Raw genomic sequence first — 24,356 nt, 5'->3', positions numbered from 1 at the left:
TGCGTTTCAATCCTTTTATTCGTTCTCAGTATAGTACACACTAAGCTCTGTTGTCCAAGGTGAAAAGCTAGCATCAAGATCCAGAATACAGGACTTGGTGAAACTTGCACTAGGAAATAAACTCGTTTCATTAAAGCTTAAGTGTCGTGTGATGCAATTTCTTGTTTCTGAACCTACTGTTTCATGCTTAATGATTTTGAGCATTTTGTTGTCTATGTTGCTTGTCACATTTTCCACTCCAGTTATCAAGATATTGGGCATGAACAAAACTTTATAGATTTTATTTTATTATTTTCGTTCTTTGATCTTCCGAACCTCATGCTTACGTGGGTTGCGGGTGTTCCTATCCCAACCGTCTTTGGGTGGTAGGCAGGAGACACCTTGAACTGGTCGCCAGCCAATTACCGCGCACACATTGACAAACAAGCATTCACACTCACGATCACACTTACGGACAATTTGGAGTGCTCAATAGGCATTTCGTTATTTAATTTTTTGGATCCGGAGTACCCGCAGAAAACTCACACTGCCCCAGCGAAAAAATGCAAATTCCACACAGGAAGGCCAGAACTGGAATCATACCCTGCACCTCTGAACTGTGAAGTGGATGTGCTAACCAGTGTGTCACCGTGCCGCCCGACTTTGCAGATGTATACCGGCTCATGAATAATCACATTAAAAATCCTGTCCGAAGCAGATTATTTTAACAATTAAGCTCCTCCTTTAAAGATACAAGTAAAATATAAAAACACCGCAACCTAAAATGGCACTTCTGAATCTTCCACTCAATATCTGAATCGGACTGAAACAAAAGACAGCTTTTCACTCGGTCTCTGCACCGTTGTATAAAAGAATACAAGAGTATTTGATTAGCCCAGACTTACAATTACAAATACAGAAAGTGCTATGGGGTGCCGTGAATAGAATCAGCGATAGCCCAATTAAAGGAAAATCAAGAATGATCACTGTTGGCAACATTTGACGTGCGTTTAAATGATGGTGCCCGCAGGCCTTTACACATATCCTTTGCACGGGGCATTTGTTTAGTTTGGTGTCACCTCAGTAACCAAACTTGTTTGTTTGACCAACTAAGTGTTGAGGGGTGACTAATGTTGTCCAGCCATATCATTCAAAAAGAACTTGGTAAACTTGAAAAATATGTCAACACGCAAATGGTGCATGGTTACTCCAGCAACCCCAGGGCCATCAGAGGTATTTTAACTGCTGATGTTGCCCACTCAACTAATCAGATGCTGCCAACCAAGTAAGTCGTGGCACTGCTACATACCAACTATTGAAAAAAAATATACAAAAGGTGAGTGAACTATTCTTGCACACATTTTTAGTGAAGCAAAAATACAAATCAGTTTTTGTTTTTTGGTTTTTTAAATAGCATTTTTTTCTCCCCCTACAGGTTCCTATTGATAAACAGTTGAACTAGAGGGCAGAGGGGCTTCTCTAGGAGGCTGGTTTCTTAAGATCCCTGATTTGTTTGATAAGGTAGGTTTTCTCGTCGTTGAACTGCTCGTCGTCCGTGCGGTCCTTCTGGAAATTGCTCAGGAAGTCAATCAATTTGGTCTGGTTCTTGAGGAGGATGTCAACGATGGGCTGCGTCTTGTTTGGATTGGCCACAAACACCTGAGGACGAGCACATATGCACAGTCAACTTTGAACACGCAAGTTTTGATGGACATATGGAATGGTTCCAGGTTCCAATGGAACCTCAGAAGTCCAACGGCCCTGTGGTTAAAACAAAACTGGTCGAAAAAATAATCCCGAACAACACTACGCCATGTATAAATGTTACATGTCCAGTTGTGCCACATGTAGCATAAATCCAGGCTTCCTGGCTACCTAGTGGGCAGGGAATGAGTGGGCATGGGTGACCAGCTACCCATGTCTGTTGACCATAAAGCAGAGGTGGGCGATTTACGGTACTAAATGTTGCCAGTCCGTCATACATCAGCGGCTCGGGCACCTATTCGTCATCAGTCCTGCATTTTTCAAGATGTACCAAACTATAATCTGTAATGTTATTTTCACCACGTTTCCGTCATTGCGTCCATTTTATTTAGTGCATAGGTTAAGAGTTGTTCTGATTCGCTAATGACCCCGGTTCTCAAATATAATTGAAGACAGGATGTCTGTTTGTAAGAATTTTCTAGCCCAGAAGAGCACCAACAACGAACTACCCATAAGCATTGTTCTTTACTGACTATATTAGTCATTAAGAACCAGCGCCTTATAATCTGCGACTATTTTGAGTAAAAAAAGTATTTTTAAACTGTTTATATAGTATATGTGTTATTATTATTGTTATACTCCAAACCGCCTCACAGGGGTCGCGGGGGTGCCAGAGCCTATCCCAGCAGTCATCGAGCAGTAGGCGGGTGACACCCTGAACTGGTTGCCAGCCAATCACAGGGCACACAGAGACAAACAACCGTTCACACTCACACCCGAGGGCAATTTAGAGTGCTCAATTGGCCTACCATGCATGTTTTTGGGACATGGGAGAGAACCTTCTTTTGCACTATACGTATTTGTTGACATGTCTGTCTGACACATCTCACGAAAGCATACATTTTTTTACGATATTTTAGAGGTTTTTCAACAGATCTAGGTTTCCATTAGGAGTTTTCTATTGCATAGTTTGCATTTTGCGCAATTCAAACGGTAATGGGAACTCAGCTATTTATAACAATATTTCCACAGTCTCTATGATGCAATATGCATAAAGATACATGATTCAAAAGCAAATCTGCTGTCAGACACAAAATAGGGCAAATAATAGAGCTCAATGTTTGTATACGCAAGTATTACGCCCCATTCAAAATGACAAACATTTCAATGGCAAAGAGTTAGCCCGACTTCATCCAATTCTTCATCTTCTAACATTTACATTTTCCAGATGCCCTAAGTCACTGTGATGCTCTTCACCAGTCAGCGTTGAAGGAACTATTTATCTAGAGAGCCAACATACATGTGGTGTGTTGTGTGGGGCTTCTCGAGTACACCACACACTATAGGGGCAGTATGAACACATTTTTCATTATCGAGAGTGGATTCTCTCACATGTTAAAAATATAAGATATTAACAATTGCTACAGGTGTGCCTAGCTTTAAAGGGTCGCTTCTCGACAAATACCGTAATTTCCGGACTATAAGCCGCAACCTTTTTCCAAAATTTTGAACCCTGCGGCTTATAGTCAGGTGCGGCTTGTATCAGATTTTTTTTCGTGATTTTTGTGATGACTTGATCACTTTTATACACTCGTAAAAAGGCTGTGGACCACTGTTGTGCGGTATCTTGAAGAAAAAAACAACAAAAATACTATTTTGAAAGACTACTATGACTGCTGCTTATTCTGGCTGTCTTGCTTGTGACTATTATGAGCTTTAGTAGGAATGCACGCTAGTTGACCTGCGTCAAAGGGCTCTAAACCAGGGGTGTCAAACTCATTTCTTTCGCAGGCCGCATTGTAGTCATAGCTTCATTCGGAGGATTGTAGTCATAGCTTCTTTCGGAGGGCCATTATGACTGTCAACCCAAATAAATGTATGAGCACCTCATATTATATACAGTAAAAGCTACAAAACAAACTGACAACTCGTTTTTCAAATCAGATGAGTAAAAACTGGTCAAATATTTAAAAAAAAAAGATATTAAAAGTGAAGACAATTTGCAATTCTAGTAATGACACACGAATCTGATGCACAATTTGTCTTTGCGGGCCACATAGAATGATGTGGCGGGCCGTATCTGGCCCCCGGGCCTTGACTTTGACACCTGTGCTCTAAACCCTTTCTCTTAGTCTGCCATGTGACTCAGAGATTACACAAAGCAGTGGTGCTGTTTGGACCATGTGCATTGTATTAAAACCCAATCAATCAGCATTTAAATTCAATTCTTCTCACATTTTGCTCACCAAAAACAAGTTGTAATGAATGTGAACTTTTAATGCATTTTATTCAGAAGGTTACTTTGAACCCTGAGGCTTAAATGGCGGCGCGGTGTATTTATGGATTTTTACGGCCTCCAGGGGGCGCTCTAGCAGGAAGCAAGAGCGAGACAGACGAAGAAGAGATAATGTGCCGAAGAAGACGTGCTAGTTTGTGTTTTAAACATTTCGCGCATCACGCAGAACGCGATCAAGACGGACATTACTGAAAGGAAGCTTTTATACATAAACCGTCATTATGGGGGACAAAAGAAATGCATATGATGCCGCTTTTAAGCTAAAGGCAGTCGATGTTGATGACATTGTGTTGCGGCACCCTTTTCTTTATTTCGTGGTCACGTCTACTCTGGAGCTATACGTGTCGCTCGCTAGTTTAATGTGATTTAGCGCTTTGCGCATGAATAAGATTAGCATGAACAGACCCTCATCACACTCGAAGAAATGCATAAAAGCGACGACGAAAGAGAGACTGAGAAAGTGTGAGGCGAAGGATATCTAACGCTATTCCAATCGGACACTGAGGAAGACTTCGATGGTTTCAGTGCACAGGAGGAAGATGAAGACCATGAAGCTCTTTATTTTATTTTTATTAGTATGTTTTTTTTAATCAGCCCTGTTAGTGCTGTGCTACCGTATTGCTGCTGCGTTACCGCCACGTTTCAGTGACTTTTACCGGTATGTTTTAATTAATCAAACCCTATTAGTGCTGTGTTACTTCCGTGTTGCTGCGGTATTACTGCCGCGTCACAGGCAGTGTTTGGAAAGAAATGTTAAGGTATGTTATTAAAACTTTAAAAAAGCTTTCTGTGTCCAGTCTTTCTTTGTTAATAACTCGCGTGCACACTTCCGTGTTCCTGCAGTACTACTGCTGCGTCACAGGCAATGTTTAGAAAGACATGTTAAAGTATGTTATTCAAACTTTAAAAAGGCTTTCTGTGTACTGTCTTTCTTTGTAAAAAACTCGTGTGCACGTGCGGCTTATAGTCCGGTGCGGCTTATGTAAGAAAAAAAACTAAAATATCCCCGAATTTTAGCTGGTGCGGCTTATAGTCCGGTGCGGCTTATAGTATGGAGATTACGGTATATCTATACTTAGTGTATTGTGGTCTTAATTTTACCTTAAAGACATGGAAGGCCTCAAACTGGATGTTGGCACTCTTGTCTCTTAGCAGGTTCATCATCATCTTGAGATTTTCCGGCTTGCTGATGTAGCGCGTCATCACCGTAAAGTTGTGTCGGTCCAGCAATAGCTCACCCAGAAGCTGCAGGGGAGGCCCACGTGTCACACGATGACCCGCAGCCACTAGGAAGACTGGGTTGCCCAACCACCCGTGAGTTTACAAACCTTGAGCGACTGCCTCTTGGTGACGTAGTTCTCAGAGTGCAGAAGCTTCTCGTAGTTTGTAAACACCTGCAGTGACACAAAAGTTCAACGCAGGTCATATTTAGCCCCAAAACAGTCTCCATCCGTCGGACGGCGCTGCTGCACAATCACTCACCGCATCATAGTTTTCTTCGAGATACTTCGCTACAAGTACTTTGTGCCTTGTCAGGAGATCCTACAACAACACAGTAACTTTGACGTTTGGTTAGGTATAAACAAGCCATCGAATTGACTTTAGGAAAGGCCAGGGGTACCTTGAAGGTGGCAAAGGCGTCAGAGGCGATGTCGAAGGTGGACATCTCTACATAGCTGAAGAACGTGTGGAAATGATCCGAATACAGAACAGCCTTGGCAAGCGGCTCGTGGCGGATGCACTCCCTCAGCATGATCCCACAGTTGAGAGCCACCTGGGGTGCCTCGTACCTTTAAAACCAACGTGGACATGAGTCACTGAAGGCCATTGAAGACCCAGGCTGCGTGTGTGTGTGTGTGTGTGTGTGTGTGTGTGTGTGTGTGTGTGTGTGTGTGTGTGTGTGTACTTGTTTTTATTAGTATGGGGGGTCCGAAGACAGGGAGCCCACCAACAAAGTGGGGCCCTGTGTCGTTGTGGGGTCCAAAATCATGGACCCCACTCGGGAAACCACTCTAAAACAGCTTGAAATGCTCTAACAACATGCCTCACGAATTTTTTTCACTTACCCCTCATGGTCGCAATGTTGAGAATTGTGTGTGTGAAGTGTGTGTGCTCAGTAGCGGCCCCCCGACCATGGCAAGTGGTATTGCAAGTATACACACTACCGGAAGTGTGTGTGATTCAACCAATCAGGGCACCTCGTGATCCGAGTGTTGATTAAGAAAATAAAATGCTATTTCCTGTAGATTTAAACCAGGTAATTATTATTTTAGTAACCATTGCAGCTAAAATAATACTGTAAACATAAAATTCCTGCATTACAATTGCAATTTATCTACGTTATTTAATATTCATTACACTTGCTTTATAAAAATACGCTCATTCTATTAGGCTTATTTTAAAAACTGTCTCGTGCATTTTTCATGTTCTAAACATAAAAATAAAGGTATAAATAAATAGTAATTTATTCTTTACCATCAGTTTACATATTAGTTAAATCAGCATCTCGTGCATTTTTCATGTTCTAAACATAAAAATAAAGGTATAAATAAATAGTAATTTATTCTTTACCATCAGTTTACATATTAGTTAAATCAGCAGGTATTGCATGTGTTAGCTTCATGCGGCTAAAACCACCAGCTTAACGTCACTTCGCCACGTGTGACGCCGCCAGACTGAGACTGCTCCGCGACGAAGACACGCTGCTCATAACGAAACACAACATACACGGTGAGTAAATCAACTGCATGTAAATACTAAGTACAAGAAACTGATGTAGAAATGCTTTTTGTCCAGACCCCGAGGGGTTTATATGCAATGATTATGGCTTCGGATTCGGTATATTGTCACTCGGATGGCGTAACGTTTTCCCCTCAGACAGTCCGGCTTTTTAACTTGTTATTCATCTTAGCTTGCAGTGGTTTTAAAAACAATGGTGTAAAAGAGAACGACAGAATGTATAATTGATCCGTGCTATATTCAGGATGATTTCGATGTGCTAATGTTTCATAATTGCTAAGCCCAGAACCGGACTCTGGCCGTAATTGCCGAAACCACTTCAAAACTCGTCAAACACGTGTGTGCTCAGTGTTATGATATATCTGCATGTCTTCTGTATTTCTCGGTGGTTTTCTATCATGTAAGAATGCTTTCTTTAAATAACACAAGCATTCTGACGCAAATAAAACTATCCGGAAACTAGCTTATTGGCTAATTAGCTACCGCTAATCAGGATGCTACGTTCACTTTTCAAACACAAACATAATAAAAACGAGTTGGTAGCTCCTGAAAAGTATAACGAGTTATACTGGTAAAACTATTGAAATAACTTTTCTTTGGATGCAGCACCTGGTTGGAACTGTGACTAGTTAAAAGTAACAAAGCTCAGCTTCAAACCGACAAACATTTTCATTAATATATCAGTATTTTCTGAAAAATATTCTTTCTTTAATCACTCTTGTTCTGTTAGTTCTCAGGCCAGGCTTATTCCTTCAGTCTTTATACAGTGGATGATTACAAATCTTTTAAAATTAATATAGAGTGCTTGTTAAAGTTCTCTCTGCCATGTTTTGAATTATTTTTTAGAGCCAGAAATGTCCAAAAGGAAAGCAAGAAAAAAGCCTGCTGATGAAGCAGCCTTTTACATTTAATCCTCAAAGGACAAACCTGGACTAGTGGAAAGATTTATTGATGATCAAAAAGGTAATAAACTCCTTTTTAGACCATTTATCCATTAAGTATATATTTATTTATTTTATAAAACAACACAAAAAACAATCAAATTCAGATTGGTTGTTGTATTTCTGTTTCTAAGCGAGAACTTAGTATTAAAATTGTAAGATAACACCACAATTATTTGGTTAAAGGTGTATCTTAAAGAAATATTTTCTCATAACCAATGGTTTTATATAAAATGTCCTTGCAGGAAGAGGCGTGTTTGCTACCCAGCACTTTGAACAAGGAGAGTTCATCTTATAATACAGGGGTCAACTTCTGTCAGTAGAAAAATGCCAAACAAGCAAGTACTCTGAAAAGGAGAGTACATTTCTCTTTGACTTTGAATGGCAGAATCATTACTGGTGGTATGTATATCCAAATATTTTCTATACAATAATTATGAACTCTAGAAAGAGACTGGAATAAAATACCCTAAATTAGTGAGTCACTCAGAAGCAATATTTCAATAACACATCAGGATTGTGGCATTAACAATTTTTTTTATTTAGTGCTATGACGTTCAAAAAGACATTGTTTCCCTCTCAACTTTTCTTTTGAAATGTTGCAAGTTTTTATTTCTGTAAGCCAACTTTTATTTTACTAAAAAACTAGTTATATGATACAAAATGTTTGATTTCTGTTTTTTCTTTCCTAGTATTGATGCATCAACAGAGGATGGCTCTCTTGGAAGATTAGTGAATGACAACCACAAGTCTCCAAACTGCACCATGAAAAAAATAGTAAATGACGAGCCCCATTTGTGCCTTTTTGCCATCAAAAACATAGAAATGGGAACTGAAATCAATTACAACTATGGTGATTCTAAATGGCCATGGCGTGAAAAAGTAAGTCAGTAAGATCAAGTATGCAAGTTGGAATATTAATTTGTTATTAAAAAAAGGAAGATTTTTGTCTCTTTTATTTGAATTACTCTCAGTATGATGTTGGTAAGTTATTTGTGGTTTTGATTCCAGGTGACAGGCTCTCAGGCTCCTGTTGACGGTGCGCTGCCTGAACCAGCCAGAACTTGGCAGGACTCTGACCCTGATGATAACATCAAACAAGATGCCAGCCAACAGGTAACATTCAGTTAGACTTTGTTGTAAGAAATCAACTTTGTAGACCTTTTCCTGTTCTCTTAGTTTACAGCTTTTAGTTGGAAAGCTGTTCTTTAGTCAGAAGGTACCTTAAACAGCATTCAGCCAACCATTGGATCACACGGTTTTAGTGATTCTCCTCATAGAGCCCAAACGAACCAGTGGCACACACACCTATAGAAGGATTGTTAAAACATGCGCCCATGGGTGTCCAACCAAGCCAATCATTCACACACACAACAGATTTCTGATGGCTACTTGTGGGGCCCTCCGTATGGATCTAAAGTTGTCTTGGTTATTCCAACCAAGCCAATCATTCACACACACACAATAACAGATTTCTGATGGCTACTTGTGGGGCCCTCCGTATGGATCGAAAGTTGTCTCATGTTTTTAGATCATATTTTGGTTATGGACATTATGGAGGCTGATTATATTACAGCTATAGTTCCACACGTCCTCAACAGCAAAACGGCTAAAGTGTCATGCTGAAGGATGCTCCACTACATCCATAAAGATGCTGTTATAGGACCTGATTAGACATCAGGTCTGACTGGAACACTTTAGTTAGAAAAGCTTGTTTGGTTTTGGGGACTAACTTCACATGATTTAACTATACAGGTCTTGAGTCTGTCATTTGTGGTGTCTGTATGATGTTGGTAAGTTATTTGTGGTTTTAATTCCAGGTGACAGGCTCTCAGGCTCCTGTTGACGGTGCGCTGCCTGAACCAGCCAGAACTTGGCAGGACTCTGACCCTGATGATAACATCAAACAAGATGCCAGCCAACAGGTAACATTCAGTTAGACTTTGTTGTAAGAAATAAACTTTGTAGACCTTTTCTTGTTCTCTTAGTTTACAGCTTTTAGTTGGAAAGCTGTTCTTTAGTCAGAAGGTACCTTAAACAGCATTCAGCCAACCATTGGATCACACGGTTTTAGTGGTTCTCCTCATAGAGCCCAAACGAACCAGTGGCACACACACCTATAGAAGGATTGTTGAAACATGCGCCCATGGGTGTCCAACCAAGCCAATCATTCACACACACATAACAGATTTCTGATGGCTACTTGTGGGGCCCTCCGTATGGATCTAAAGTTGTCTTGGTTATTCCAACCAAGCCAATCATTCACACACACACAACAGATTTCTGATGGCTACTTGTGGGGCCCTCCGTATGGATCTAAAGTTGTCTTGGTTATTCCAACCAAGCCAATCATTCACACACACACTAACAGATTTCTGATGGCTACTTGTGGGGCCCTCCGTATGGATCAAAAGTTGTCTCATGTTTTTAGATCATATTTTGGTTATGGACATTATGGAGGCTGATTATATTACAGCTATAGTTCCACACATCCTCAACAGCAAAACGGCTAAAATGTCATGCTGAAGGATGCTCCACTACATCCATAAAGATGCTGTTATAGGACCTGATTAGACATCAGGTCTGACTGGAACACTTTAGTTAGAAAAGCTTGTTTGGTTTTGGGGACTAACTTCACATGATTTAACTATACAGGTCTTGAGTCTGTCATTTGTGGTGTCTGTATGATGTTGGTAAGTTATTTGTGGTTTTAATTCCAGGTGACAGGCTCTCAGGCTCCTGTTGACGGTGCTCTGCCTGAACCAGCCAGAGCTTGGCAGGATTCTGACCCTGATGATAACATCAAACAAGATGCCAGCCAACAGGTAACATTCAGTTAGACTTTGTTGTAAGAAATAAACTTTGTAGCCCTTTTCTTGTTCTCTTAGTTTACAGCTTTTAGTTGGAAAGCTGTTCTTTAGTCAGAAGGTACCTTAAACAGCATTCAGCCAACCATTGGATCACATGGTTTTAGTGGTTCTCCTCATAGAGCCCAAACGAACCAGTGGCACACACACACCTATACAAGGATTGTTGAAACATGCGCCCATGGGTGTCCAACCAAGCCAATCATTCACACACACATAACAGATTTCTGATGGCTACTTGTGGGGCCCTCCGTATGGATCTAAAGTTGTCTTGGTTATTCCAACCAAGCCAATCATTCACACACACACAATAACAGATTTCTGATGGCTACTTGTGGGGCCCTCCGTATGGATCGAAAGTTGTCTCATGTTTTTAGATCATATTTTGGTTATGGACATTATGGAGGCTGATTATATTACAGCTATAGTTCCACACATCCTCAACAGCAAAACGGCTAAAGTGTCATGCTGAAGGATGCTCCACTACATCCATAAAGATGCTGTTATAGGACCTGATTAGACATCAGGGCTGACTGGAACACTTTAGTTAGAAAAGCTTGTTTGGTTTTGGGGACTAACTTCACATGATTTAACTATACAGGTCTCGAGTCTGTCATTTGTGGTGTCTGTATGATGTTGGTAAGTTATTTGTGGTTTTAATTCCAGGTAACAGGCTCTCAGGCTCCTGTTGAGGGTGCGCTGCCTGAACCAGCCAGAACTTGGCAGGACTCTGACCCTGATGATAACATCAAACAAGATGCCAGCCAACAGGTAACATTCAGTTAGACTTTGTTGTAAGAAATAAACTTTGTAGACCTTTTCTTGTTCTCTTAGTTTACAGCTTTTAGTTGGAAAGCTGTTCTTTAGTCAGAAGGTACCTTAAACAGCATTCAGCCAACCATTGGATCACACGGTTTTAGTGGTTCTCCTCATAGAGCCCAAACGAACCAGCGGCACACACACCTATAGAAGGATTGTTGAAACATGCGCCCATGGGTGTCCAACCAAGCCAATCATTCACACACACATAACAGATTTGTGATGGCTACTTGTGGGGCCCTCCGTATGGATCTAAAGTTGTCTTGGTTATTCCAACCAAGCCAATCATTCACACACACACAATAACAGATTTCTGATGGCTACTTGTGGGGCCCTCCGTATGGATCAAAGGTTGCCTCATGTTTTTAGATCATATTTTGGTTATGGACATTATGGAGGCTGATTATATTACAGCTATAGTTCCACACATCCTCAACAGCAAAACGGCTAAAGTGTCATGCTGAAGGATGCTCCACTACATCCATAAAGATGCTGTTATAGGACCTGATTAGACATCAGGGCTGACTGGAACACTTTAGTTAGAAAAGCTTGTTTGGTTTTGGGGACTAACTTCACATGATTTAACTATACAGGTCTCGAGTCTGTCATTTGTGGTGTCTGTATGATGTTGGTAAGTTATTTGTGGTTTTAATTCCAGGTGACAGGCTCTCAGGCTCCTGTTGACGGTGCGCTGCCTGAACCAGCCAGAACTTGGCAGGACTCTGACCCTGATGATAACATCAAACAAGATGCCAGCCAACAGGTAACATTCAGTTAGACTTTGTTGTAAGAAATAAACTTTGTAGACCTTTTCTTGTTCTCTTAGTTTACAGTTTTTAGTTGGAAAGCTGTTCTTTAGTCAGAAGGTACCTTAAACAGCATTCAGCCAACCATTGGATCACACGGTTTTAGTGGTTCTCCTCATAGAGCCCAAACGAACCAGTGGCACACACACCTATACATGGATATTTGAAACATGCGCCCATGGGTGTCCAACCAAGCCAATCATTCACACACACATAACAGATTTCTGATGGCTACTTGTGGGGCCCTCCGCATGGATCGAAAGTTGTCTTGGTTATTCCAACCAAGCCAATCATTCACACACACATAATAACAGATTTCTGATGGCTACTTGTGGGGCCCTCCGTATGGATCTAAAGTTGTCTTGGTTATTCCAACCAAGCCAATCATTCACACACACATAATAACAGATTTCTGATAGCTACTTGTGGGGCCCTCCGTATGGATCGAAGGTTGTCTCATGTTTTTAGATCATATTTTGGTTATGGACATTATGGAGGCTGATTATATTACAGCTATAGTTCCACACATCCTCAACAGTTAAACGGCTAAAGTGTCATGCTCAAGGATGCTCCACTACATCCATAAAGATGCTGTTATAGGACCTGATTAGACATCCAGAACTGACTGGAACACTTTAGTTAGAAAAGCTTGTTTGGTTTTGGGGACTAACTTCACATGATTTAACTATACAGGTCTTGAGTCTGTCATTTGTGGTGTCTGTATGATGTTGGTAAGTTATTTGTGGTTTTAATTCCAGGTGACAGGCTCTCAGGCTCCTGTTGACGGTGCGCTGCCTGAACCAGCCAGAACTTGGCAGGACTCTGACCCTGATGATAACATCAAACAAGATGCCAGCCAACAGGTAACATTCAGTTAGACTTTGTTGTAAGAAATAAACTTTGTAGACCTTTTCTTGTTCTCTTAGTTTACAGCTTTTAGTTGGAAAGCTGTTCTTTAGTCAGAAGGTACCTTAAACAGCATTCAGCCAACCATTGGATCACACGGTTTTAGTGGTTCTCCTCATAGAGCCCAAACGAACCAGTGGCACACACACCTATAGAAGGATTGTTGAAACATGCGCCCATGGGTGTCCAACCAAGCCAATCATTCACACACACATAACAGATTTCTGATGGCTACTTGTGGGGCCCTCCGTAAGGATCTAAAGTTGTCTTGGTTATTCCAACCAAGCCAATCATTCACACACACACAATAACAGATTTCTGATGGCTACTTGTGGGGCCCTCCGTATGGATCGAAGGTTGCCTCATGTTTTTAGATCATATTTTGGTTATGGACATTATGGAGGCTGATTATATTACAGCTATAGTTCCACACATCCTCAACAGCTAAACGGCTAAAGTGTCATGCTGAAGGATGCTCCACTACATCCATAAAGATGCTGTTATAGGACCTGATTAGACATCAGGTCTGACTGGAACACTTTAGTTAGAAAAGCTTGTTTGGTTTTGGGGACTAACTTCACATGATTTAACTATACAGGTCTTGAGTCTGTCATTTGTGGTGTCTGTATGATGTTGGTAAGTTATTTGTGGTTTTAATTCCAGGTGACAGGCTCTCAGGCTCCTGTTGACGGTGCTCTGCCTGAACCAGCCAGAACTTGGCAGGACTCTGACCCTGATGATAACATCAAACAAGATGCCAGCCAACAGGTAACATTCAGTTAGACTTTGTTGTAAGAAATAAACTTTGTAGACCTTTTCTTGTTCTCTTAGTTTACATTTTTTAGTTGGAAAGCTGTTCTTTAGTCAGAAGGTACCTTAAACAGCATTCAGCCAACCATTGGATCACACGGTTTTAGTGGTTCTCCTCATAGAGCCCAAACGAACCAGTGGCACACACACCTATACATGGATATTTGAAACATGCGCCCATGGGTGTCCAACCAAGCCAATCATTCACACACACATAAAAGATTTCTGATGGCTACTTGTGGGGCCCTCCGCATGGATCGAAAGTTGTCTTGGTTATTCCAACCAAGCCAATCATTCACACACACATAATAACAGATTTCTGATGGCTACTTGTGGGGCCCTGCGTATGGATCGAAGGTTGTCTCATGTTTTTAGATCATATTTTGGTTATGGACATTATGGAGGCTGATTATATTACAGCTATAGTTCCACACATCCTCAACAGCTAAACGGCTAAAGTGTCATGCTGAAGGATGCTCCACTACATCCATAAAGATGCTGTTATAGGACCTGATTAGACATCCAGAACTGACTGGAACACTTTAGTTAGAAAAGCTTGTTTGGTTTCGGGGACTAACTTCACATGATTTAACTATACAGGTCTTGAGTCTGTCATTTGTGGTGTCTGTATGATGTTGGTAAGTTATTTGTGGTTTTAATTCCAGGTGACAGGCTCTCAGGCTCCTGTTGATGGTGCGCTGCCTGAACCAGCCAGAACTTGGCAGGACTCTGACCCTGATGATAACATCAAACAAGATGCCAGCCAACAGGTAACATTCAGTGCGACTTTGTTGTAAGAAATAAACTTTGTAGACCTTTTCTTGTTCTCTTAGTTTACAGCTTTTAGTTGGAAAGCTGTTCTTTAGTCAGAAGGTACCTTAAACAGCATTCAGCCAACCATTGGATCACACGGTTTTAGTGGTTCTCCTCATAGAGCCCAAACGAACCAGTGGCACACACACCTATAGATGGATTGTTGAAACATGCGCCCATGGGTGTCCAACTAAGCCAATCATTCACACACACATAACAGATTTCTGATGGCTACTTGTGGGGCCCTCCGTATGGATCTAAGGTTGTCATGGTTATTCCAACCAAGCCAATCATTCACACACACATAACAGATTTCTGAAATATGGTTTCTTGTGGCTTCTTTGTTGTAAATTTTGGAGCCTTTTCCATGTTTTATATGTAAAATTTCCTGTGATATAAGGTTTTGGCATATTTCAGAGGATGTGTACAGCACCGGTCGTCTACCAGTTAAGATATTGGACAGAAATTTTAATTATTTTGAGCAAAGAAATTCTAGTCTTTATATTAATACAGCATATAAGAGTATCTTGCAGAAACTAACAACACATTTCTTTTAATTCCCTCCATAGAGCTATCAATTATCAAAGGAGTTTCTCAAAGTGGACTACTCAGACAGTGATGATACTGACAATGATTCCCAAAAGGACTGCTCTGTACCTCTGCAAATCAATCTGCTCAAAACAAGAGTATATTAAATTTGACCAAGCATTCTTATACAGGTGCAGTTAATTTTTGTTTTAGAATATTGCTATACTGTGTTTTTTTTCTGTACTTAAAAATCGTCATTTCAGATGGGCTGATCCCAGAAGTGATAGAAGTGACCTCTTGTACCTCCGCATCTCGTGGCCCAAGTAATGAAAAGTCTGCCAAAAAGGGAGGTGAGTTTAGAGTAATCCTTTTCAATATATAACTTTATCACAGTTGCTTTTAAATTGCCCAATTGTTACTACTGTATCAGTATCTAATTATCCTCACATATGCTGCTTACTAAGATTTAGATGACCCAAGCAAGATATATTAAACACCACTTGACTTTTCTTCTTAGACATGTAAGGTCTAAACTTTTGAATTTTGTCATAAAATGAAAATTGACCCATCCTTTCTCATGTGAGTTACAGGTCATTGCTAACCTTGATTATATGTGAGATGTTTGTTTACATCTATTTTTAAATAGGGGTAATGTATACATGACACATTTACCTCAAAAGAGAGAAAGAAAAATTGCTCTAGATTAACCTATTAGTGAATATGCAAATTCACACATTGTCACACCAAGGCAGATACCATTCTTATACAGCTTGCATTTAATTTTTTACACACTATATATTTCCAAATTTACTTTTATCATCTTTGTTTGTCCATGTGTAGCACGTTATCAAAGCAAATTCCCCATACATGTAAAACACTGTCTGAAAAAAGTTTTTCTCTGATTTTTATTTTTTATTTTCCCTGATTTTGCAACAACTTGTATCTGTTCTTAATGGTTTTGTCAGAGAAATGGTGCATCCCAATGTGCTGCCATGGTGGAGTTTGACTGCCTGTGCAACCTCTGTAGGGTCCAGGAATTGCTTCATCTACCAGCAGTGACATTCTGGTCAAATGCAAAACTGCTTAAAAGTAGTCAAGAAAATGAGAGACCTCTTTCCCCCACCACCAAAACTGGGGGCATTCTAATGTTACCCTTTTGTGCATCTATTTTTAATTTTGTTAATATCAAAACAGCTGACACTGAAGACCACCTAGCAACTTAAATGACCGGATTAATATCTCAGATATTAACTGATTTACTTATGTCTATTGTAGGCTCATCACTGTTGACAAAGATAGTTGACGTTATAAAATATCTCATTTGAATTATATTGTCGGATAATTGTACATAAAGTGAATGTATTCTTTATGCAATTTTGTTCTAATTAAGTTGTAAACTAAAAAGTGCTCTTCCTATGCCCTTAGGTAACGGAAAAGTTGTGAAAAGAAGCTGGACCCCAGAGGAATGTGCTGCAGTAAATAAACATTCAAGGAAGTATATATTGACAAATCAGGTTCCTGGTAAGCTTGACTGCGAGAGATGCATTGCTGCAGAACCACAAGCACCGAGCTGTTAAGTACTTTGTCAAAAAGAGAATAACCACCATGAGGAGAAAATATGAGTGAAACAGCTTCCCTTAACAGAGATAGAAACACATGGCTGGTCCTGTTTCACCATTTGTTCACTATTTGTTTGTGATTTTTTTTATGCTCCACTTCTCCTGTTCGTAAATGTTAGATTAAATAAGTTCCTTTATTCATTGGCTACATTTGTAATGTGTCCATTTAAAATTTTGACTCAAGACAATTATTACTTGTAAATCCTGTGTACTTTATAGTTAGCTAAAATGCAGAATTTAAATATTTTAAAATGTACCAATATGACTGAACAAATTGAAGAATATTAAGACTGTGACCAAGGAAAATGGACCAGAATCTGAATAAAGACTTCAGAATGTATTTTAGAATGCACATTTCAATGTATATCTAGTATATTTAGCCAGATGAAAGTATTAATAACACTAACAAAATTTTTAGGTTTTCTCAAATGATTAAGTCCACACAAATGCATGTTTGGGTTAGATTAGGGTTGGGGTTGAACTTGATAGATCCTCTTTATAAAGGCAGACCTAACAAGTCTTAAATCTTAACAGCAAGCTCCATAACTGGCTAAAAAAATAATGTGTGTATAGGTAGACCTCATAAGGTTGAAATATTAAAAGCGATCCCCATAACTGACTAAAAATCTCATGTGTGTAAAGGTGGACCCCGCAAAGCCGGAATGTTAGAAACAGGCCCCAGATATGACTGAAAAACTGACATGAAAAAAAAAGTTTCAAATTGTGTTTATTGAAAGTGATTTTTAGTAACAAGATTTTTTTTGGGACTTGCCTGATTTTTTTCATAGTTCTTGGACCACTAGAAAGGGTGGACCCCAGAACTCGGTAAACTAAGTTGGGTCCTGCAGAGGGAGGTTAACAAGGATGTGTGTGTGTGTGTGTGTGTGTGTGTGTGTGTGTGTGTGTGTGTGTGTGTGTGTGTGTGTGTGTGTGTGTGTGAGAGAAAGAGAGAGAATTACCCTTTCAACAGAATAAAGAGAACTTCTTGATGGGAGCAGAAGTACTCCACAGTGGGGCTCCTGGTTCCGATCTGCCTCCTTAATATGTTGTTAAAGATTTGACACACGTCCTTCTTGCCCTGAAAGAGCATGCATCAAATCAGACTCAAGCGAGCATCTATTTTTAAAAATAAGAGATATTGCTAGCAATTTTTATTATCATTTATCTTTTTAAACTTTTGAACAGTTTTTACTCATCTCTGATTTCAAACCTAACTGATGAATCATCAGTTTGTTGTGTAGCCTATATTGTATGCATATTGAAGACGTTGACAGTCATAATGGCCTTCCGAGGGAAACTATGACTACAATGCGGCCAGCGACAAAAAGGAGTTTGACACCCCTGATCTATGCTGTCTAATTTTATGTTTGACACTTTATTCCCTTCTACTACGCACCAAAGGAGACATATTTTGTTATATGACAAATAAAGGCATTCTAACTCTAACTGCATCCTGTATCCTTTTCTCACCTCAAAGTCAATGACCTGCAGGTTTTCCACCAGCGTGATCAGTAGGCCGCTGTTGTAGAGCTCCTGAGCCAACTGGGCCACCGTCTCTGTGTGCGGCTCCTTATCGTTGCTCCCATATAGAATCTCCTTCATGGACACCAGACACTTGGACACCTCCTCAGATGCCTGCAGAACAGAGCAGGGGGAGGTGGCCAAATGGAACTTCAATCTGGACAGCCAGTTGTAAGGGTGGGGCATCAAATTGGCTCACAATTGCCTGCACCTACCTTTTCTGTTTTCTTGTCCTGTTTAACCAGCACAGCCAAGTTCTCCTTGAGGGTCTTGACGAGTTCCACCGGAGTCTTGTGGGATTTGCCAAACAGAGGCATGATGTCTGCACACTCGCCTCAAGTCCTAAGAGGTGTGCATGTAAATTAATTTCAAGAAAAAGCCAATTTTAAACTTGTACTAAATACATATAGCGGTGCTTTGAGACACGAGTGGAGATGGCATGAGTTGTCCCCACCCAAAAGGGACCATATTTGTACAATTTTGCTTACATGCAAGGGTACAAACAAGTGCTCAACTTATGTGTATGCTTTTCAAAAATAGCTGTTGTACGGAATGCAGTTTAGACACAAACAGTAGTAGAACACCAGGGATCCACAACAATGCATTGATACACAAACTGTCAACAGTTATTGCTGTTGTCAGAACTTATTCTATCATGAGGTAATCAATAAGGATGCAATAATACATTTTTTACCGATACTTATGAAATAAGGCGTAAAGATTTGACGCAAAGCAATATTTTGACTTTTGGTAATGATACAATTTGATAAGATTATTTTGATACACCAATGGCATTTCTGCAAATAAATCTACAATAAGAATCACTCACGAAAAACAAAATTCTGCAACATACAAAAAGTATATACAGTAAATTTCTAATTATAGTATATACTATAATTAGAAATTTAAACACCACTAGATGGACGCACGCACACGCGCACACACGCAAAGTAGTTACCCAAGGGAAAAAAACAAATCCCCTTTACATTTCCTCCCGTCTTCCAGAGAAAACACATTAGGAATATTTGTCAGTGTTTTCTTAAGAATTTTGAGGGGTTTTTTTACAATTTTTTTTAGATTTAGTGACATCCATGTGTAACAGCGTCTAGTTCAGTGGTTCTTAACCTGGGTTCGGTCGAACCCTAGGGGTTCGGTGAGTCAGTCTCAGGGGTTCGGCAGAGCCTTCACTGCGGAGAGCTGAACACACCTGAATTATTGTGTAAATTCGTGACGACGCATATCTGAACTGGTCTCGCAAAGGCAACAGCAGAAGTCACGCTGATTTGCAGGTATGTAATTTGTTTTGAGTTCATGCATTGTATTGGTTATGTTCTTTGAACAAGGTGATGTTCATGCATGGCTCATTTTGTGCACCTGTAATAAATAAACAACGATGTCTTGAATTTGAAAAAAAATATTTGTTCACTAAAGAGGGGTTCGGTGAATGCGCACATGAAACTGGTGGGATTCGGTACCTCCAATAAGGTTAAGAATCACTGATCTAGTCGGTCACACTCTGGACATCATTATGACATTGTGAATACAAGTAATTTTCGGACTATAAGTCGCACCGGAGTATAACTCGCACCAGCCATAAAATGCACAATACAGTGAAAAAAAACATATATAAGTCACACCGGAGTATAAGTCGCACTTTTGGGGCAAATTTATTTGTCAAAATCCAACACCAAGAACAGACATGAACAAGCAACAACAGGCTAAACGATACGGTATGCTAGCGTGACAAATACACAAACGATGAGCTGAGAACGGGCCCAAGTAACATTCAGAGTTATTCAAATAAGTATTACATAAATAACACGTTCATCAAACCACTCCAGTTCATTAAATCCATCGATCGTCCTTTATGTAAACAATGCCGCGTATGCGCCACATATGCGCCGCTGACGTCGGACTCGTAAGTTGCATTTCTAATTATTCCACAGACCCATATAACGATATATAAAGTATATTTCAAATAACTATCATATAACAACAATATTATCAAACCATCTGTGTCACTCCTAATCATTAAATCCATCGATCAAATTCCTCGTCTTTATGTCAACAACGCCGCGTGTGCGCCGCACAGATCTAGTATACAATTATATTGTAGCGTTAACAAAGTACCAGGAAACACGTGGGTTTGGTAAACGGCTCTTTATTTAACAAAACAAGAGTTCAACGAGCCAACAACTACTGAACTGTAACGATAAAAACATATACAAGTTGTTACACGAAATAAAATAAATCAAATAACTATAACATAAATACGTTTCTCAAACCTTGTGTCACTCCAAATCATTAAATCCTTCAAACGTGGGGCCCTTTGTCATCTTCGTCATCCCGTGATAGAATCCTTTGTCCTTATGTAAACAACCGCCGCGCTGCTGACGTCGCTTGCAGGTCAAATGACAGTAATCCCTTGCTACATCGCGGTTCGTTTATCGCGGTTTCACTACATCATGGATTTTTGAATTTGAGTATAAGACGCCTTGCCCCCCCCCCCACCCAAACTATGAAAAAAAACGCGACTTAGAGTCCGAAAATTACGGTAGTCGCTACTACAATCAAGTATGATGATAGCGATAACCGAGTGTGCCTTCTTGTGCAGCACAACCCCGTATATTTACACTGCGTTGCCATTCGTGATTTTTAAATGTTGCTTGCTGCGTCCAACATGAATGAAGGAACAAGTGTATTCTTGGGGATGTCATATACGAGGATAGACTGAAAAGACAGTTTTATTTTTAAGGCATATTTTCTTTCCAGAAAATTTCCCACAAACCAGTCCGCCAGTCTCAGTTTCCATAGGGTAAGGTGGATCTTGTGACCTTCCATTCCTCCATTCCACATCAGCTTACATGGTGATCAATAGCAACGTCAGCCAAGATGATAACAGCCAAAGATAACTCAGCCGTTCGTATGCAGGTTGTCAGGGCGACTGTGCAGTCCTTTAGCACCTGCAAGAGACATTCCAGAACCGCCTGCGCAACGGAACTAAGCTTCTGACACACGGCTGCCTTCACAGAAGGGGGCATCGTGGAAGCTTGTTACACTACCATTGCGGCCTTAATGTGTCAGACTGGTCAACATGGGAGCGCCTGCTTTTCATGTGAGGACAAGAGACACGCTGAATTACACACAGGTGAGTGATTGATGAAAGGCTTGAGCTTAATGTTGTTCTGTTGCAGAGAATACAAAGTTTGATGTCCATGAAGAGCATCCCATGCACTTGTCTGTCAACAGCATTGCCATAGAACAGTTAGCATAGTGATATGTATGTAACAGTGCTCCCCAGTGCGGTTGTGATTTCACCTGTGTGCCAGTTATTTTGGAACGTATCCTCAAAACAACTACTGTTTTGTGTCCAAGCAAAAATGAAAGTTTTGTCTTTGGTGCCATCATCTTGCAGCAACTTAGTGCCAACAGACTATGTTGCAGTCAGGGGAGGAGCTTCATTCAGCCAGGTCATAGCTTGATGTAACAGAAAAGAGATATGGGTAGTTTTCCAAAGGTCTGGTCCAATTACATGAACAAACACTGACTCACTTTGAGAGTGATTCTTTCCTTCCCTTTACAACCAATCGCCAGATTTCATTGCTACAACATTGCTGACCTATTGCAGAGATAAAATAAAGAACTTAGACTGAGGTTTGTGATGTCGTTTGTGTGTGAATGAATTTGAGTGACGAAAAATAGCCATTGCGGCCACTTCCTGTTCATGACCTAACACAGCCATTCAATTAAGACCTCATTCTATTCTTAAAATGCTAAGCTGGCAGAATGACGTCAATACAACAAAATACCGTTTAATCGAGTGCAATTCTGTCCGTAATTCATGATACGTTGTCATTATAAAAAAAGGTTCTGCTTGATAACCCATTGCTTCCACAAGGTGCCATTCACCACCTACGACACTAACTCTATATCCTTGCAGTCCGAGTGCCTCAGTATGCTTACCCAGAATTTCAATTCGTTCATAGCAAAACATAATGTAATTTTTTTTTATATTTTTTATTGTATAATGGCTAAAAAGCTGTATGTCAAGCATGGGATCTTATTTTTTTTTTAATTATTGGTAACGAGCATAACATCAACTGGTTAGATCAATTATTTCACACTAGTTGTACCCACATTTTATTGCCGTTCTGAGCGTGGTTACGCAGAAAGGCAAGCAGGTAAGCTGCTGACATGTAGTCATTGGCGAAAGCGTGCAGGTAAGTTGCGGACATGTAGTCATTGGCGAAGGGAACAATGGAAATTTTATGGTGTTAACTGTGCCTTCAAAGTTATAAGCAAGCTTCAACCGCTTCAGAGATTGGGGGCTCAGCGATAGCCTGAAATTCATATCATGTTATTAATTGAATCTGTTGGTCCTGACAGCAATGGCAAGTGTAAAAGCGTAAAATTCATAATGGAATATTGCTTATTGTGTTATTCAAATGTGGTAAGGCAAATATTTCCAGGTAAAAGGGTCAGAAAGTATCATATTCATTATTCACTCTGCTTCTTTTCATTAAAACTTTGTATTTTCATGGAAAGATGTCGGTTTTTCCTTTATGTGTAGAAATCTAGTTAACAAATAAAAAACAGCCCCTTAGCAAAGCTAAATTGAATGGTAATAATTTTCCGAGATTAAAACTACATTGATAGTATGATAATAATCAGTAATGTTATTTGTTTGTTTTCACAATTGAATCCGGAGTTTTGCATTGGACCTTTGAGGTCTGCACAATAAATGTTCTCAAAATTACGATACAGCACATTTGGCATTGCTTCTAGACAATAAAATAAAACGTTTTCTGCTATAAACAATGTGAATTGAAGAAATAAAAACTGATGATTCAAGAAAATTAAACCAATTATTCATTCATTATATTGTCATATTGTTACTCTGAAAGAAATGCAGTAACAAAAGAAATAATGGATCAATACTTAATGAAGACGTTTTTGAAAAAAGTAAAACATCAAAAAGGGCTCAACATGCATATGCTTCATTTATGTTTTTCATTTATGTGCGACATTCCCCCTTGACTTCTCTCTAAAACTGAAGCCATGATTACAACTTCCGGGTTTTACATTGAAAATGACCGGAAGCTCTTTTATGTCATGGTGGTTAACCTGATAACTGACGTCTAAAGTAAGAGCAGGGTGGAAACGAGCAAAACAAAATAAACTGCCGTCGCACATCAACTAATTGATATTTAAATGTGCCAACGGCGTCTCAACAGAATCGTGCTTGTGAGACATTTGGGAAGCAGACCGCATATACAAAGAGTGCCAGACAACATGATTTGACAAGGCTACACCCCTCTCGCCCTGCGGCTCAAGTCGCTTTCTGTCGGACGGATTTCCAAAGCTAATCACAGTTGTCTCCATGTACCACAAACAGGTGATGAAAAAGATAGGAACAAATCCACGAGTTGACCCCGAGTGACGTTACACAAGACGACCAAGGGCCATAAAGCATACAATTACGTTTACAAGCAGCTATTCTCGAAAGGATACTTACAGTGCAAAGAATCTGTATCGTTGAGCGTTTACAACGCTTCGGTCCCGCTTCACAGCCGCTCTGGTGGACTTTGGTTTTCACACCAGGGCTGTTAGTCCACTGGGCCGCCAGTTAAAAAGTGTGCCAAACAATTTAAAACGAGAGGAATCAGTGAAGAAAGGAGCGCAGAATTCCATCTGGTTACGTTCCAGCCCTTTGTCGAGCTAGCAAGGGCAAACCACGCGACTTCCGGTGTAAACCGGTTTAAAGGTTTTCATATAAAAATGAATTTTCAGTCCAAATGCTAACCTATTGCTGAAGTATTGGAAAGAAAAGAACAAAAATGGAAACCTGTTGAAAACTCGAACATTTTCTGGGTCAAATTAAAAAAAAATAACTACAAGTATGATTTGCTATGCTATTACAATATAATGATACAAAATGATTTTACTGTGCGCCACTTTTGGTTAGATCTTGCATGGCAGCAGTAGCTTTCCAACCGTATAGGTCTCAT

The 24,356-nt window shown here is 40.0% G+C and overlaps 1 protein-coding gene across 1 annotated transcript; it reads right to left on the bottom strand.

Annotated features, from left to right (window-relative positions):
* Positions 1-24,093, bottom strand: cab39l (calcium binding protein 39-like). Its single transcript, XM_049754813.1, has 9 exons — positions 23,864-24,093; positions 18,564-18,690; positions 18,298-18,462; positions 17,787-17,905; positions 5,601-5,769; positions 5,462-5,521; positions 5,308-5,373; positions 5,081-5,224; positions 1-1,638 (listed from the first exon to the last, which is right to left on the bottom strand). The coding sequence occupies exons 2-9, from the start codon at positions 18,663-18,665 to the stop codon at positions 1,459-1,461; spliced, it is 1,005 nt and encodes a 334-aa protein (XP_049610770.1). The 5' UTR covers positions 18,666-18,690; positions 23,864-24,093; the 3' UTR covers positions 1-1,458.
* Between the last annotated feature and the right edge of the window lie 263 nt (positions 24,094-24,356).

This window comes from Syngnathus scovelli, chromosome 2 (assembly GCF_024217435.2).
Source record: "Syngnathus scovelli strain Florida chromosome 2, RoL_Ssco_1.2, whole genome shotgun sequence".
In the NCBI taxonomy this organism is placed as follows: Eukaryota; Metazoa; Chordata; class Actinopteri; order Syngnathiformes; family Syngnathidae; genus Syngnathus; species Syngnathus scovelli.
This window is presented reverse-complemented; position numbering and strand designations above follow the sequence as displayed.

Excerpts from the sequence above, each read along its gene's own strand:
- cab39l (XM_049754813.1), bottom strand. The coding sequence starts at position 18,665 with ATGCCTCTGTTTGGCAAATCCCACAAGACTCCGGTGGAACTCGTCAAG. Across the intron at positions 18,463-18,563 it reads AGGACAAGAAAACAGAAAAG|GCATCTGAGGAGGTGTCCAA; the intron begins GTAGGTGCAGGC and ends TCTGTTCTGCAG. Across the intron at positions 1,639-5,080 it reads AGGCCTTCCATGTCTTTAAG|GTGTTTGTGGCCAATCCAAA; the intron begins GTAAAATTAAGA and ends GCTCGTCCTCAG.